Raw genomic sequence first — 18,689 nt, 5'->3', positions numbered from 1 at the left:
GTGTGACAAGGGGGATGGGAGTGCTACACAGAACACGGTAGCATCTATTGCTGGGTTCTCGCATTACGCAGCACACCGTAAACATTTGTCAGTTATACAGCACAGCTGTTATGCCTTTGTTCCTTCGGTTGGGCGCCGGTGTCGTTGTAGGCCGTCGACGTAACCGGCCGAACGAACGCAGGAGGCTGGTTACCATGCAAGGAGAAAGGTATGGCATGAGCAGAGGAATGCGGCATGCTCTGTCTGCGGCTTCGTGCACTTCATACGGCGGACTGGAGAGCAGTACTTGTCGAAGAAAGAGTATGTTTGGAAAATAAAAACAGTGGTCTATTACAGTACATATATGCATGCCTCTTTTATCTCTCTTAAATTCTTTACTGCAATATATAGCGAAATGAAAATATGTCAGCAGCTGTGCTGAAAATTTGCATTACAAATTATTGTAATACGCAAAACTAGCAGTAAAAGAATTTTGAAAGGCGCTCAGGTTAAGAAGCATGTAGCTGTATAAGCCACTCATTACTACCACTACTAAAATTATTCTTAAAGGTGGTTTTCTAGGCGCATTCATGCAGTAAAGACAACAGAATCATGCATGTTAAGCATATAATACCTGTTATTTAGTTCTGTTATAAGTTACCAGCACGACCAAAGTAAAAACTGCTGGTTTCAAGTTCATCCCAGGCTTAAATAAACTGTTTTCAAGGATGATGCAGTTTATTAACATGGGACACAAAGACCAGCAGGATGAAGCATGAACTAACACCTGTTTATCCAGAAAGTCTTTTTCTGACGTGTCTGTGAATATTTTTAGCTCTCAAAATGGCACCGCTTCTGGTATCTCCTCAAAAATTCCTCAGCTGGAAGAACTTGGCGGCATTATGCATAAGTGTGAAAAAAAAAAAAAAGGAATGTGTTGGCGTGGAAATGGTGCCTTGCTCAAGTGAAGCTCAAGCATGCTCACTGCTCATTGCTCATGCTTAAGCCGTAACACCTAGCTTCAGCCGAGTCAGTCAGGATTCTAATTTTGATTTCACCACCTCAGTGCACTGAGTCTAGATCCCCTGGTGACCTTTGGGAACAGCTTTGGCATGGGACAAAGATCATAATCACTGACGGAACGAGCTGAAAGCCGCATGTGTTCTTTAGCTCCCGTGCTGGCTGCCTTATGAAATAATGGAGCACTGAAAAATTGGTCTGCACATAACACTTTACTTCGGCGAACACAACTGACTGCCATGGGCTAAACCATACTTGACGTGGGAGGAATGGCACTTTCCCTAAGGCACACTTGGCTGAAAGCAAATAAGACTTCATTTCGGAAGCCCCAAGTTCACAGCGCTAAACATCAGAGCAGCTTGGGCAGCCTCTTGAGGGCACTGATGTCAAGGATGCGCTCCATGCTGTCACCGGCGTCGCCTCGCGCTGGCCCCGCGTCAGAGGCGAGCCCATAGTTGCGTAGGTATGCCTCAGAGGCCAATGAGAGGGGGGTCCCCCCCTTGGCGGTGGGGCGAGGAGGTGTTGGCGGGAGGTCGGCTTCTGGGCAGTACTTCTGTGCAATGCGGTCCACCTGCATGCTGAGCTCATCGCGGCTGCATTCAGGCATGCTTGGCCCAAGACGAGATTCCTCTTCATACTGGAGCCGTGGGTGGATGAACGTCTCTGCCGCTGCCTTGGAACCCCTGCGATTCGGGGTATGTTGCTTCTGCTGGGCACGCTAGGGAAGTCCGACACAACTCTGTGTGCCACCACAAGCTGCAGTGGATCATGAAGTAGATGCTGACCCTGGCACTTTGTAATGGTAGCCCCACTAAGCCTAGCTTGTATAATGTTCCACCAGTACACAAACTACATGTGCTTCAATCTTCTGTTTGCAAATGCTAAATTTATTTCAGTAACGGGGACATTCTTTTTTTATGCTGTCAACATTTGTAGAGTGTACCCAAAAGGGTTTGTACAGAATATAAGCCCTAAAATTCAAAGCGAATTCCACGATTTCAGGGACACAACAAAGATGACAAAAAAAGAATAGATCATTTGACCACACGGATAAGAAAATGTTTAGACTATGAATCTCTCTGAGAGTTTGCCTCTGATTTCTTTTCTAAGGGCATCATCTCTGCCTTTTTGTCTCTAGCCGTGCAAAGCAAAACAAGGAAGGATGTGCCATTTTTAATAATCTCAGTAGTATTCTCAGGAAAACCATCTACCGACTGCAGCAAAGACTAACATTCTTTGCCAGTTTTGTCTTTCCGCAAAAGTTCTCGAGCTCCAGCTGCAGTACCTTTCGTTTTCAATTTTCCTGCTCACTGGCCACTATTTCTTTTTTGGTTTCCCAAGAGCAGTCCATACCCTTGACTCATATAAGCCTTCAACTTCAAAGATATTAAAACATTGAAGAAGCTGCTATGGCTTTTGACTGCATCACAGACAATTCACAGAGAAGCCTATTATAGTTTTGTCATGTGTTCCAAAGGAATTTGTAAATGTAAAGTCATTTTTATGTTATGCTGGGAACAGCTGGGATCATCCTCACGCTCATGTGCAGGCAAGCATTCCTGCCAATTATTTTCCAGTGCACATTAAACTTCCCGGTGTGCTGCTGATGCTACATGCATATGATCTGGCGATGTGCTTGATGTGCTTCTATGTATCGTTTAAGATGGCCCTTCTGCGCCGATTTACTGACTGTAGCAACACTGATGTTTTTCAGGAACAATACACACTTCCCTCACAAGGCATGGCGCTAAAACATGCAATGTGTAGTGTGAAGCGCAAAGCAGTTGGAGGTGCAAAGCCATTGTGCATTGAACTGCATCACTGGTTCGAACTGAATCAAGGTTTAAGGTTTTTCAAAAGCTGCCACACAAAATACAAAAATACTACATGGGAAAGATGAAGGGAGGGGGGGGATGTATTTCTGCGAAAGACTTACTTCCGCAGGGTCGTTTTCCAACACTTCGTCATAGCGTATGTAAATTTGCTTTAAAGAGCTAGGCCAGAGTGATACAAACTTTTCAAGGGATTTAAGGGCTGCATTTAAATTTAGGGATTTCAAGGGATCTTAAATTATTTTTTTTTTTTGAAAATAAGTGATTTCAACGGCCCGTGCGGGCCCTCATTGGAAGTTACTAGCTGAGCGTCAACTGAGGCCGCAATACACGAGTATACATGAAACACAATGTAACAGGGGTACTGTAAGCGCTCTGGCAGCAAAAAGAATGTTTACAGTGAGGCCGTGTGGAGCGCAGCTTTGAGAGAGCCCACATGGCCCTCGCGGTGCACCTGTTTCCAGGGTAGAGCAAGAGGATAGGACAAACATACCTTTTCTCAGCCCTGTCCTGTGGCACAAACAGGTCATCCCTGAACGAGACTGCAGATGTGAGGAGCGAGTCAGCAGTTCTGCTGTGGGCAAAAGCAGGTCGTGGTAGTGGCTCCGGGGGCTCTCTGAGAAACAGAAAACAGCCGCACAACAATGAAGTGTAAGCACCGGCTCTGTCAGCCCCCTTGCTATATCATATAGCAAGCGTGCTGTAATATAATAATGTATAATATGTCACTGCAAAAGCCTACTGTAGGGCTGTGTAAAGAGTGCCACAGCAGACACGCACAAAAAATGAACGTACTCTAGAAATGCTACTAGCAAACCGGGCGCAAGAAAAGTGTACGATGAGATGAGAGAATTTTATCCATGTTTTTCTTACGTTCAAAATCGCATGCAAATATTTTATGAGTGGCAAAAAGAGTACTCAACTTGGCGCTGAGTATCCAGTACTTCGGAGTATAAAGATGTGTTTCCTCAGTGCAGCTAACAAAGCAAGGTTGTTTCATAGCAGAGCAGAACCATCAACAAGAAATAAGCAAGGACCGCATCACAAGCAAGCATATGCGACACTTTCTGCTTGCATTATATGGGCAAGAATTTTTTTCATTTGCCTCCTCCTATCGGACCACTTTCCAAAGCACACTCAAACTTCCAGCTAAATTTAGCGTGTGCCTTATCCTTAGCAGTTCACTGTACCCCGAAATGAGTCACACCCACTTCTGCGATGCTAGGTGGGCAGGCCTGGGACTTGGTCTGTGGGGGGTCGGCTGCTGCTTCACAAAGTGGGGGGACTTCTCGGGGAAGAAGATGGTGTAATCGGTGTCACGCTCCTGGACCTCCCGTACAGGCGGCACAGCCGGCTGGCGATGACCACAAAAGGTGCAGCGCTGGTTGGCGGACGACCCCTCAATCACCATCTTATCCGTTTGTACAGACCGGTGCACAAGCCTGACACTTGAAGCAGTTTCCGTCATGGTGGCGGCTTCGCGTGTGAGCTTCTCCTGTCAGGCACAAAAAGGCTGATTTTAAAAGACATAGCGGCCATCTACTACGGTTTAGGAAGATAAAAGCAACTAGATGCGCCAATTGCACTTGCAAGTGAAAACTAATTGCGGGTCTAGACATTGGAAGACTTGGCAACTGCCTATGTGTCACATGTCTTTGGTGCTCTTGACCAAAAAGAACGTGTTTCGGAACACAACGCTCCAGATTTGCACGCTTACGGATTTGAAGAGCTCATGGACCCAAGTTTACCACTTCATACTTATGTATACACACTGTACTGAACACTTTTCAAGCTTCCTCTTGTAACATGCATGAGCTCCTTCCAGAATGAATTTTGTCAAAATAGATGCTAGTTTAGGCCTGTTTTGTCACTCTTTCTCTCTTCAGCAACATCTTTTTTTATTGTACTAACTTTTGCAGCTGCAGGCCTACTTGCATAGTGTTGTACTCTTAAGGAGAGTGAACTTGCTCACAGTGGCTCTCCTGCAGAGCTCGCTTTCGAGTTGTTGAGGGGTTGGATCTGGTGCCCTTAACCGATCCGGTTCATCCACAGGGTTCATAAGGCGCTGAATCTGCAGTCTCAGCTCCTGGAGCTGCTCATCTTGGTGCCTGATCAGATCATAGACCGCAGTGGGCACCAAGCCTTCTGTCGAGTGGTGCTCGGCCGCTGAAGGCCAGTGGTGTTGCTGAGACGGCGAGAACTGGGCTGCCGCCGTATTCCCACTGGAGCCGAACTGCTGACCCTGGCTTTGTGCGGGAGTCGCCACGGCTCTGTACTGAATGGCTTCCGTAGCCACAGCGGCAGTCTGAATGCTAAATGCACCATTGGAACACTGAGCAGCAAATCCTTGCGTGGCAGCCTCCAATGGGTTCATGCCAGGAGCATAGGCGCCTCCTGCATTCGCATACATGTTTTCTGATCTTGAGTGTCCCGAAGCCAGGCCCATGGAACAATCAGAGATGTCGGGCACGGTTGGGGCCACGTTAAATGCCTGGAAGGGCAAACAAAGAAAAGTATTAAGATAAGAAATTTCATCCCAGTTCCCTAAAGAAAAGCACTAGAACAGAGTTTTGTTATTCAGTTTATGCCATGAACTGCAAAAGGTAAAATTCAGCTTGTCCTTGCAAACTTGAGATCCATCAGCTACATGCACCGTCAAATCTCGATAATTAAGGCTTAAAGTGGATTAAAAAATTTCTTTGAATTAAAGGGAGCATTTTCAGCACACTTGATGCTGCCAGTATGGAGACATCAACTGTAACAAGAGTTCACTGCAGAAACTGTAGTGATTGAGCTGTGCACAAAAAGTACAACACGTACAATGGGTGCCACACCCCAGCAAATTAAAGAGTGCTCACTCAGGAATAATGATAAAATTTCAGCCAACCTCCAGGCTTAATTCCATACGCATTCTCCCTGCTTCTGTGTCTCCTTTTGTTGTTTTTTTCGTGACAATGAAATTCACTTATTCTAGCATAAATTTCAGGCAGTGGTGTTTGTCCCAATACCACAGCTCTTCGGCGGGTCTACAGCTGTTCTCGCAGTGCCATCGAGTTAACCACAAAAATGAGACTCCAAGCACTCGTACAATAAGCTGACAGGAGTAGGGGAAATGAGGTGCTCATTAGGGAATCTGAAAACAAACTAACAGTCAATGAAGCTAAGGAAAGCACTGCAGAATCTTATTTATTTTTATTCATAAAAAGAAAGTGATAGAGTAATCATTTGATTTGATTTGATTTATGGGGGTTTAACGTCCCAAAGCGACTCGGGCTATGAGGGATGCCGTAGTGGAGGGCTCCGGAAATGTCGACCACTTGGGGTTCTTTAACGTGCACTGACATCGCACAGTACACGGGCCTCTAGAATTTCGCCTCCATCGAAATTCGACCGCCACGGCCGGGATCGAACCCGCGTCTTTCGGGTCAGTAGTCGAGCGCTATAACCACTGAGCCACTGCGGCGGATAGAGTAATCATTTAAGTAGTATACAATTTGACAGAGATTAGAAGAAAAGTTAACACAACGCAGCTGGAAACTAACCTCCACCATGTTGTTGTGCCTGGCTGTGGGCTGCTTTAGCAGCCCATTGCATACCTATAACATCCCTCCATGCTTGCTGTGCTTTCAGAGGTCGAAGGTACTATTTTTGCACACACTGTCACAGAAAGACATCTCCCCTTGGACATCAAAAACTTAATTCTACATTAGAAGCTAATAGCACTGCTGAAAATGTTTCTTATCAACCGGTTCATGAAGGATGAGGAACTACCAATGTCACACCTTTGTCACAGCAGAGATCAAAAGCCCGGGCAGTTCCCTGAACTGTCTCCTGTGTGCACTGAGCGCCACCTATGTGCTGGCTAGCAAACCCACCTGATTCCTTGCAGGCCGGGGAGTAGGAACCCACGAGTCTTGAGCCACAGTACTGTTGCTCTGTTCCAAGGGTGCCCCCACGGGTGCACTGTAGTAAGAGGTGATTGGGGGCACAGCATCAGTTTCACAGTGATGACTTTGTTCTTTAGTGCATATCGACACACTACTGATGTTGTTTTTTTTTAGTACAACACTTCCTAAGGCTTGATGACGTGCGAGGTTGGCAACTCAAGACCCAGGTCACACCAGAATGGCATAGGCCACGTTCTTAACCTTACCAGGAAAGAGTACTGAGGCACGCTTGGCTAACAAGCAACCTTCCCGACTCGCTAGTTCGTTATTCATTATCAGCTGACACCTCTTGCTTGGATAGTTTACAGTGCTAGTTGTACAAGGGACATTTGACTGATTCCTCAATGCGTTTGTGATCTAAACAGGTGCACTCCAGCTCCGGCCTGCACAGGTGTTACGCCATGATCTGGTATGATAAAGTGCCACAAAGCACGCTGCCGCAATAAAAAAAAAAATTCCTACATAATACCCTCAATTCTGTCTTAACTCATCACTCGACCACATGGCTGACTGCAAGCGTGCCGTCACTCAGGAAAACCCAAGCAACTGTGCAACAGAGATTCAATAGCTGTCAGAGTAGGTAATTCTTCTAGGCGACTTCAGTGTGAAAACAGCCAGCCACAAATAATACACCAATGACCTGACCAATCATGGATTTCTGTTGAAGCAGATCCCACACCTCACCAACCCCAGAGTAATCCGTAGCAACTTTTATGGTAGCCTTGCAATTTTTTTAGTGTTCTTAACATAGTTTAATGCCACTGAAACATGAAACTATGAGCTAGCAGTGTAAATCAGTGAGTCAGAATTTTTTTTTTTTTTTCACAGCAGAGAAATATAACCAACCGGGTTCTCAGCAGTTCCTTCAAAGCTGCATGAAATGTCTCTGCTGCCGTGCCAGAAAGCACTTTTTCAAGGTTTACGCTGATTGTTTTGTTGGAGGCTGATGGAACCTGCAGAAAGAGAAAGAAAAGAAGAGAGGAAAAAGTCAAAAGAAAAAGCATATTGCCAAAGCAAAAAATTAATTTACAAGCGTCCAATGAAGAAACTATCAACAAAAAGTCATGTGCTACAAACTTCGATGGTATATACAACAGAATGCAGCGGCACAGCAAACAGTTCAGCTGTAAGGAACACATGCTTTGAATCAATGAAATCAGACACACAGTTCAATGGTGGTACACCTGTTGCAGTGCACTCCAAAACTGCCCCAGGGCATTCCAAACAGGTGTGAGAACGATTCCAATGCGCACCCTGGCCACAGATGTGGTGGCAGCCCCTTGCCACAGCTGGAAGCACAGACTGGTAGGATTCGGACACAGGCAGTTGTAGAAGAGAACCTCCTGAGAGGACGCGACCCCAACGGCCGCTGCTGCCGCCGGCTGTGTTGTGCTGGGCAAGACGCACACAGCAAAGATCTCCTTGGGCCTGCACCAGGAGAAAATACAGCAGCACAGTCTGTTGTACCCATGAATGCATGAACAATAGTTCTGCAAATTCATATCATTGAGGCCTTGAATGCGATAACTGGAAAAGCACGAACATAACATGTTAGACAAATACTGATGGCAAACGAAAGGAAAGTTCTGCTAGTCTACCTGCAGCCCTAAACACTTTGTAAATAAATACTATATTTACTTCTGACATGCTCCATGCTTATAAACTCAGGTAAGTTCTGCTGCTGTTTGAAACAGCCTTTTGAGGCTGTTCCCCCCAAATGATACAGAGGACATTTGTCCTCTGTATCATTTAGGCCAACGAGAGATGCCTTGCTGAGTTCAAATTCATCAAAACCACAAAGATGAGACGGCAGTTATGGAACAAAGAATTAAATCGTCTCAATACAAATTCCATGTGACAATTTTGCACTAATATTAGAACCAGTGCTCTTTAAACCAAATGTTCTACTACTTGTTGTCAAGGGCAGCCAAGCTGGCAGCAATGCCACCAAAAAAAAATTTCATAATGATTGCTGCCCCACCACAGAGAGCAAAACTAAGACAATATGATATATATATATATAAAAAGAAAATATGACAAAAATTTGAGGCTTTCTTAGGCACAATCTTAAAGAAGAAAATGCGATAGCATTTGGAAGTTGGCCCATACCGAAATAATCCGAAGGACTCTCCAAATTTTGGAAGGTGGATTAAGGTGGAAGAGTAGGTTGGGTCAGTATAATCCCAAATGACAATCCAATTCTAGCCCTCAGATTTTCAAATTTTGTGGTGCTGATGACATCACAGCCCTCTCGACCAATCAGGGAATTCCGTTACAGAGAAATCTAGTGGTTTTTGCAAGACAACAACCTAAATGCTGTTGAATTAAAAATTGCGGATGACCTAGCTCTGTTAAGCCAGGATATATGTAGCAAAAGCGCGGACACTTCTGCATCGGAAGAGTGCATTCACTAGAGGCGCCTTTATTCATGGCTAAAGCTTGAGCCGTCGTGGCGGAGTGGTATAGCGTCTCTGCCTCAAACGCCAAAGGTCCTCGTTCGATTCCGAGCCTCGGCACAATTTTTTTTTATTCAGTGGCTCCCATAGTGGCCACCAGCGAATACGTTGGTTAGCGGTTAAGCGCAGGCTCTGTTAAGGTGCGTTCATACTCCGGCATAACGAGCGAGCGCACGCGCGCTGCACGGCGACGTCATGTCAGCCAAAGCGAGACCCTCTATACTCCAACTGCACTTGACCGCCAACGCGTTCGGCGGCTTCGTCACACTCTGATCGCACTGGTGGAGACTTGGAACACGTCTCTATTTCGCGTCGAGTGCGCCAGCCGCCGCCGGCCCGGCCACACCGGTTCGGCTCCGCGGCGAGGCGCGCGTTGTGACGTCATGTGCCTCCTCGGAGCACCGCCACGGCGAAATCATAAGTTCGCGGCCCGTAAAGTTTTCACTTTAGAAGCAATGAGACAATATTGGCCCACTGTGCATGCTCCAACTTTGCCATCTCAAATAGAAGCGCTGTTTACAAGGACAACTTGTGCAGCGCAAGGCTAGTGCTATCGGCACTTAATTTATAGAGGCCATTCCCCGTCATTGTGTTTGTCTGAAGCCAATTTTGTGGCAGGTGATCACCAGGTATATACCTGAGCACCTTGCCCATGTTATCATGCAGCAGTTCAATTAATCGCGAGTGCTGCTCGTGAAGAGCAACGTGGATCGCAACCCAACTCCACCAATGGCAGCACCTGCCACAGAAGGGCTGTGGAGCACCACTTTCCCGCTGCACCACTGTGTCAGGAGTGGTAGGAAAATGCCCAGGGATATACGAATGTATATCGCTATTATCGCTATCCGAACAGCTGCCATCTGTGAACACTGTATCTGAACACCGGAGCCTAACTGAAACTGAGCTGCTAGCGCACCTAATTCGCATTTGGCCTAACTATGCAAATCGACCATCACTTGTTGTTTTCAACAGATTCCAAAAAAACAAAAGCAACCTATTTTTTTGAACAAATAATGGTTAGTAAAACTTCTTTTCGGGCTAGTTGGTGCATTTTGAACCAAGGAAAAGGAGCAGCGCAAGATCATGCAAGCACATAAGTCTTGTCTTGTGTCCTGTCCTTTCTTCTTGTGTGGTTGCATGATTTTGTGCTGCTCCTTTTCCTTGGTACCTAATGGTTACACAGCTGAATTCTTGGAAATTGGTGCTAGCAACTTAGCGGACCACTCACTTTCCATGAACCCGCGTTCCAGCTTCACAAACCTTCCATGAAGGAAACCTAAAACTTTCACTATAAGAATAACTAGTACACACCTTTTATATATTTAGATGCCACAGTAATTAACAGAACAGAACTTGTCACCCTCAACTTTAGGAAAATTACGATAATACAAACAGTTCTCAAAGCTCTCTCTCTTCAGAGTCACAGTAACTTAGATGCACAAGTAACATCTCACACAGAGTGCCTGTCACGGTTTTTGCACATACTATTTAAAATTCTCCAATGACCTCAATTAGAAGTCCTGCCGATTCTAGCACTGCTTCCTGCAACTTTCTGCAGAAAACAGTTTCTAACTTGACCAAAAATCACAGACTGGCCTATACTGTGACTCGCTGAGATGTCTAGCTGCCACTGTGCATTTTATCTTCCCAAGCTGTGCCTTTGAGTGCAAAGAACTTAAATCAGTTGAGAGAGAACACGTCTGAAGTTAAATGTGGCATAGAGGCTTCAAGTAAGGCAATACACGCTAGTCGTCATTTTTGTAATTTTATGACATGAATATAAACGGCTCATTCGTGATTACTCGAAGTACTGTAGCACACTACATTGCTCAGATACATTGTACTCCTCTTTTTCAAAAGTGAAGGTAAACCAGTGCTGCTTTTCAAGTGCAGCTGCTCTTTTGCAGCTAAACGTGATTATAAGGACAGATACTCAAGCCAACCTAACGTGCGAGAAATTATTCTTCATCCAATGGAATGGACTAGGACAGTTCCGAAGTGTAATTTGGAAAAATTACAATCTCCCACACAATGAGAAATGCATGCAGTGGGAGCTGAAGTCCAGCAATATATGGTCAGACAGCAGTCATCACCAACAACCTGTCAGAGCCAATGAACCTGAAGGTGAATGGCCCCTTATGACTGAATGCATTCAGTGCATCATGCACCTTTGAAGTGGCACTTAAAAAATAATGTGCTGTTGTGAAGCGATCAAAGTAGAACTTAGAATAACAAGACAACTACTGTGAAAAAGTCTCACTAATACCTTTCCTGTCCAGCAATTAGAGGTAAGACAGTTGGACCTGGCTCACTAAATCAAACTACACTCACACAATGTGGAAGAACGTGATAGTGGGTACTCACCTGGAAGCCAGCCTTTGGCTAGTGGCAAATTGGGCGCAGACAAGCCAAATGAAGGGATGTTCGATGGACGCCACTCCACTTATCCACCTGCACACAGGTGAAGAGGGAAATGACTCACAGGGCACAGAAGAGTGATCTAACATCGCCAAACAGAGAACAGCGGTCTATTTAAAATGCCAGATCCCTACACACAGCTACATAATATCACAACAGCTGAACATTTGTAGGAATGATTCAGCAATGAAAACTGGTGGAGGTTGCTACCTTTGCCTGCTGGGGCAAAAGCTGCATGGATATCAAGAACTACCTATTACGTTCAACATGGCTTGCAATGCTACCGTACGAAGCAATTGAGGCTTCCGCTTTACAGTAAATCAGTGCACCTTAAAATTGAGCACCAAACTTGCATAAGCATTCAGTTTGTAACAATGGCAAAATGAATCATTTTCCAGCACCGTTGGGTTGGCACTGCTTTGAGAATTCAAGCGTTGCAGCTAATATTGAGCACTATGGTACCTATGATGCACTTCTCTGTGGAGAAGCTAGCCTTGTGGTCCTATCAAATAGACACATAGCTGTTAAATTTAAAAATCTTTGTGACCTTATTTATCTAAACGCACTACATCTTAAATGAGACCATAGGCAAGAGATTTCGGTAACGTTTAACTTACACTCCTATGAAGCTGAACCCACCATCCTCAAGTTGGTGCTTGAAGTGAAAGCAGAGGTGGTCCCCACAGAGGGTCACAAACCTGTGAACAAACGAAGTGCACAAATCACAAGCACATAAAGGCCTGTTATTACACAGAGCTGATGTCACCAATGACAAACCCAGCACGACAGCACACATCACAAAACAGAATCAAAGGAATTAGTGCACTGCATTATAGTACTAACATTCTTGACGTTCACATGAGAAACATGCAGCTTTATTGTGTGTACGTAAAAAGGCACGGTCTTTATGAGAGGACTCTGCATCAGTGCAAACCTGTCCGTAGTGTCAAACATTGTTGGTTTCCTTGGCACATTCACTGCACACTGATTGTGAAAAGTTCATCTACATTCTATCATGCATGATACCTAATGCCAGTCAAAGCTTTCGAACAAAAAGAAAATGTAACATCATACACAGTATTTACTCACGTAATGAACCTATTCCCAAAATGAACCCGCATTGGTATGGTGATGCTGACTGTGTATCTTTGTTTGCTTGTTTTGCAAGCAGCAGCACTTCAAGAGGCCTAGACTAGGCTGATTTGTTTACATAATGACTTCTTATGACAAGGATGATGACCCAAAAGTACAAGTGAGACCCTGAGAGCACTGTAAGCAGTGATGTAGCCATATTCGGACGTGACAGAAAAGGCTTGGTTAACCCATTGAGTTCTGGTTTTTCTCGAGTACGGCTAAGCCTTCTCATATATTGATTTATTTTCGACCCAGAGCAGAGGTACTCAATCCGTGCTTTTATTTTTTCTAAAAGTAGGTGTTTAAAAGGCAAATAGTTGAAGAAGGGTAACAACAGATGTTTACTTATACTCAGAAAAGCAACATCTGCAAGTTTTATGAATGCTACATAGTGGTTTCATTTTTGTTGGCTTTACATCATTGCTGCCGTTGTCATTTGTGATGTAACGTTAAGAATGTGCTGAAAGCCTGCTTTCATTGCTTCAGTCAACAGTGTCAAAAATATTATTAAAATTTATTAGAAGGAATGTGTTTGCTCCCTGCCATAGCTATAAGCTGGTATACAGGAAGGCAGTAAACTAAAATGTCAACAAATACAAGTAAAACTACTTTCAAGAAGCAAAACCACTAAGGCCATCTTTAGGAAAGTATCTAACATATACAACCAACAATCTCTCATAGCACACCGCCACCTGGGGACAACGTAAGGATGTAGATTAGTTGGTGTTGATTCGTAGTCTGCAACCGTGCTGTTTGGACACATAAAAATGACTACCGTTACACAACTGTGCTTCATCTCAGCTGTGTCATGTACAAATAGCTTTTTTCTTGTGTCCAAACAGCCCAGTTGTTCACTATGCAATCAGGGACGGCTATCAGCTACAAAAGCTGTTAGACCCACAAGCCATTGTATCGACCCCTTTGGTGATAAGGCCTTGTTTCCCTCCCATGGCCCTCAATCTCACTGGCTTTGTAAGAATGGGTTAATCATGAGAGGGACTGGAAATTTTTTCCACGCAATCCTGCCATATACCCTGCTGAAATCTAAGTACCTGAAAATTTTGACACCACTGAACAATAATTTGTGGTCGAAAGGAGTATATTGTGCCCGCAAGTAGCACACAACACCTACCCAAAGTCCAAAACCACAGCAGTGTGGGGCGAGGAGAGCGCGTCCTGCACGCCGCTCCTCAGCACCGGAATTGGAAACAGTGGCACCAGACGCAGAGGCAACACCGGAGTCACTGCGGCCACGGTCAGGTCACATGAGGGGCCCCGCGTGCGGGCCGCCAAGTCAGCAGTGATGGCCAGGTTGAAGCCCAGGCCACATTCAAGCGAGGCATAGTGCCAGGCATCCTCAAAGGACTGCACAGGAATGAAGAGAAGGAGAGAGAACTCAGTTTGTGTGCGGCAAAGAACAGACATGGGATGAGTCGTGCGGAGGATGCACACTGCAGAAACACCAAGCACAATGTATGTTACACACACTGTAAACATCAGCTTTCGTTTTGATTTAAAGTTCGATTGTTACACGCTTCGTTCGGTGACGCTACATTTCAACATGCTCTATTGCACATCATCATCATCAGTGTTAATATGCACCCCTAAATAAAATAAAGTTTGCCCTTTGTTTCTCAAATTTGATGCAGGCCACATGTCAGGTCCCTGCCTCGTTGCTGTCTAATGGCTCAACGTTGCCGCAATGATACGTTTGGTAACATATATGCTTCTTGCAAATTCTGCTCCATTGGTTCTTTTATTTAATGCTCCAAAAAACGCTGTGCTTTTCTTTTGTATCTGTAAACGCTGGATATCTTGATAACTGTTTCTCAGTGCACACTGCCACTATTAATGGTCAAAAGCATTTTTTTTTTTTTCATCTTACCCCCAGATTCAAAATAAATTTGTATTTTCAAAATAAAAACGGCTGCTAGAAGGCATTTTTATTTTCATCTCAAGAAATAAACCTGCATACTGACTAATTCTTTCAGTTTCGATCCAGCCACTGTGGTGGTTCAGTAATTATGGCGTTCAACTGCTGACCCGAAAGACACAGGCTCGGTCCCGGCCGCGGCAGTCGCAATTCGATGGAGGTGAAATTCTAGAGGCCAGTGTACTGTGCGACGTCAGTGCATATTAAAGAACTTCATGTGGTCGAAACTTCCAAAGCCCTTCACTACGGCGTCCCTCATAGCCCGAGTTGCTTTGGAACTTTATACCCTCATAAACCAATAAACCAATCAGTCTCAATCCTGTTTTCTGCAAGGAACACCATCAGCATCGTATTCTGTTATCACGATCTGACCTAGACTTGCTGTTTAATCCTTCGCAAAGGTGTTGTAAAAAAAATGCTTCAAAGATAACTACCAAAAGTAACTGGGGCATCTCAGTATATTTTCATGCCCAAAAGAAAAGCAAACAAAAAGGAATGCATTCTGTCACCTATGTTCAACAAAGCTGGATGTAAAGACGAGAGAATATTTCCCATATTGCAGACAAATACAGGATTTACACGTTAAAACTTACAATTACAGTGATTGCAAATGTACTACGTACAGTTATACACAGACGCTTTTAACCATTTGAACTCAACCAAGGCTCATTCAATGTCTTAAGGAAATATATGGCAGAATAATAACGTAATTAATGTCAGCAACAATATGAAGTACTAGTCATACTGGGCAAATTCTTACTGTCAGCTTTGAGAGCCACTCTTCCTTGCTTGAGGTACCACAGCTGTTGCCGGGGGCGGCCTTGTCAAACTGTGGAAATGCATCAGAAGACCCATTTGTAGACCCAGTGATATGAAAAAAGCAGGTTAGAAGAGACGCGCAAATCCTGTGATTAATACAGCAAGGAAGGAGCCAAACTCGTAACACAATGCTGTGCCGTACCTTGCAGGGCACCTGGACAATGTTTGGCCGCAGTGGGGATGGCGTGCAGCCTGGCAACTGATCAAGGACGACCACAATACCGTCATTTTCTGGAAATAAAACATGTTAGTCATGAAACAATCAGCTCACGCAAGAAAGAGCAAGTGTAAGTGAAGATATGATTTAACTGCTTTCCGTGTTTTAAGGTAATATTAACCCTTTGACACGCCATACTCACAATCATGTACAAAGTGAAATCGCAGCTTTTTCTGACAGTGGGCTGCACCTAGCAGCGATTTCTTTGTTTCAGGCGAATTTCACATCCTTCAGCTCACAATTAAGATTTTTTTTTTAGGCCATACAGTGAGCGGAGTAAATAATATTTCACGAAACAGTCAGTGGAGTAGCACATTATCCGCCATTTCTGTGCAGGCATATTTCACCCCCAGTAGCTATATCATATATATGTTTTTTAATTTCAAGCGTAATGTGCACCTTCGATAAAACTGTTTCCTTGATCCTTCAGGTGTTTAGCTGGCATGTTGTGGCATTTTGACGGCACTATTATCGTCAATTACAATATTTTGCATAAAACTTTGAGCATCGCTGCAAAAAATTAATTGCTGTATTTTGTAGTGGAAAACGAACAACTGTATAGGCAGAAAATTATTAATTTTGAAACGAAAAATGGCATGTCAAAGGGTTAAAAGCCGAGTATTGTTTCTCAGTATAGAATAGGGCAACAATTTATGAACAAGATATGGTCATGAAACAGATAAGAAAGCCACTGTTTTCCCCAAAATGTAGCACACACACCCGTATATGAATAGACCTCGAATGTCAAGTAAAATGCGAGACAAATAACCATTATGAAACAATGCAACGGGCATTGCATTCCATGGCCATTGTTATCCTCCGTGCCACAGACCTAATAATGACCAGTTAACTAGTGAAGCTATCCTTTTTCTTGAGTTTGTCCTTATTTGTGATAGCTACAGGCAATCAGTGTTATCTGTTACTAAGAAATCTCACATGCAGTTGCTTCACCCGTTATTGCAATTTACCACAAAATTCCCTCCATAAAGTAACCTCAGGTGCAGTAGGTGCTCTGTCAATAAATCAATTAACTATGTTAGGCATCAAGTGACCTGTTATGTGCATACCTGCGGAAAACTGTACTGTGCCCACCAATGAAGACGGCACTGACTGCTCCACACGCTTGTCCAATGTCGTCCGGAAAGCCGCATTCAACACCTGATCCTTGATCCTGATGGAAGGAGGCCTGAACAAGAAACAAACTCTCAAAACCATGAAACTGGTGTCTAATGTCCCTTAGCTCGTAAACAAGCACAGCGGGTCAAAGTTACAAGCTGGATAAGAGGGACCTGCGATGTTTTTCTCAGGCCTTTCCATTCTTTCTGGGCTGCCGCGGTGGCTCAGTGGTTATAGCACTCGGCTGCTAACCCGAAAGAAGCAGGTTCGATCCCGGCCGCAGCGATCGAATTTCGATGGAGGCAAAATTCTAGACGCCCGTGTGCTGTGCGATGTCAGTGCACGGTAAAGAACCCCAGGTGGTCGAAATTTCCAGAGCCCTTCACTACGGCGTCCCTCATAGCCTGAGTCGCTTTGGTATGTTAAACCCCATAAAACCATACCCCATTCTTCTTTCTGTGACTTCCAAGTTAAAACAACTTTTACTGTGCCACTGCAGAATAAGATAATAAGTGTTGACAAAAGATTATCAAAAAGAAATATAGATGCGGAATGGCAATGTAAGGCTGAGTAAACATAACAGCATTACACATCCTGTGCCGGGCCTGTAATTCCCAGCATGCAAGCAGTATAGAAAGGAGAGGGACAATTCTGGCAACAAAAAAGGAAGCAGCAGCTATGATGAAAGGTAGTTTATGGCTCCTGCAAGAGCTGCTTTCCTAACAACCACTTCACAAGGAAATAAAAAAGGCAACATAGCACTTAAAGATTTATATATTGTCAAACTGTCAACTGCTGTTGAGCATTTGTCATTTCACGATAGTATGAAGTGCTACGTCAAAATTTCAGAGTTCATAATTTCATTTAGGCAGTACACATTTTGTTGCAGTTTCATCATTTCGTTAACCCCTCACCGCATAAATTTCCAATTCTATATCACGTTTTGTTCTTCACGAATATTCAGCACGCCTCTGTTTCTCAACAAATTAACTGCACCTGGGCCTAGCTAGTTACACCGCGGTTATCATTGCCTTTCGCTACACCACAATTTCGACTTCTCGATAAGCCATATCTGCCGAAATCACAAGCCAGTAACGACATTCACAGCAGTAAGCCCAAGATATGAGGCGGTTTCGAGTGTGCACAGAATACTGCTACCGCCCGACTCACCTGTAAGCATCAAGTCCAAGCACTACAGGCGCCCCGGACACCAACTGGTTCCACAAGAACGACGAGCTGTCGCTGCGGTTTCGAAGTAGGAAAAGTCATTATTACAGACAACCAAGGCGCAAGCAACTACAGTCACCGAACTGTAATCACAGAATCCCCTTTCGAATTGGTGCAATCACAGAAGTGATAGGTTGGCGTAGCCCGCAAGCCTCAGTAACAGCATAGCGCGCAAGTAAACCACATACGAGGTCACTACAAAAAGTTACAATACTTTCAACAAATCTTCAAAAGCCACAAAACTGGGAAAAGAAAACAGAACCACCACCTGCGGTTACTCACTGCCAGCATGCAACCAGAACCAAATCTTCTCACTAGTTTCGCTGGTAACATATCAACGACAGCAGCTCACCCATTCGCAGTGCTACGCTTGTTGGCGGAATGTTCCATTAAATGAGCACATGTGTCTATTAATAAAGCCTGAAACGTGAAACGAAGTCAGCAATGTGCAAGCTACAAGACAGTGAAAAATTGCGCCATTTAGCGCCACTAGACAAATGTTAACAGTGGGCGCTGACAGCTGCATTCGCTGCCAGGGGGCACTGCCGCTGCACATAGCTGCTGCACTACATCAGCCTAGAGATACCGAGC

The 18,689-nt window shown here is 44.5% G+C and overlaps 1 protein-coding gene across 1 annotated transcript; it reads right to left on the bottom strand.

Moving 5' to 3' along the window:
• Positions 1 to 590: 590 nt before the first annotated feature.
• On the bottom strand, positions 591 to 18,603 carry LOC144110423 (uncharacterized). Its single transcript, XM_077643305.1, has 15 exons — positions 18,451 to 18,603; positions 18,042 to 18,113; positions 16,823 to 16,941; positions 15,681 to 15,769; positions 15,480 to 15,548; positions 13,919 to 14,151; positions 12,270 to 12,350; positions 11,599 to 11,685; positions 8,032 to 8,206; positions 7,625 to 7,731; positions 6,707 to 6,794; positions 4,804 to 5,322; positions 4,043 to 4,326; positions 3,325 to 3,447; positions 591 to 1,682 (listed from the first exon to the last, which is right to left on the bottom strand). Exons 1-15 carry the CDS (start codon positions 18,486 to 18,488, stop codon positions 1,349 to 1,351), a joined length of 2,418 nt encoding a protein of 805 aa, XP_077499431.1. The 5' UTR covers positions 18,489 to 18,603; the 3' UTR covers positions 591 to 1,348.
• Positions 18,604 to 18,689: the final 86 nt, after the last annotated feature.

The sequence above is a fragment of the Amblyomma americanum genome, chromosome 11, assembly GCF_052857255.1.
Source record: "Amblyomma americanum isolate KBUSLIRL-KWMA chromosome 11, ASM5285725v1, whole genome shotgun sequence".
Taxonomy (NCBI): Eukaryota; Metazoa; Arthropoda; class Arachnida; order Ixodida; family Ixodidae; genus Amblyomma; species Amblyomma americanum.
Note: the sequence above shows the minus strand (reverse complement) of the source record. Positions and strands in the feature narration are given on the sequence as shown.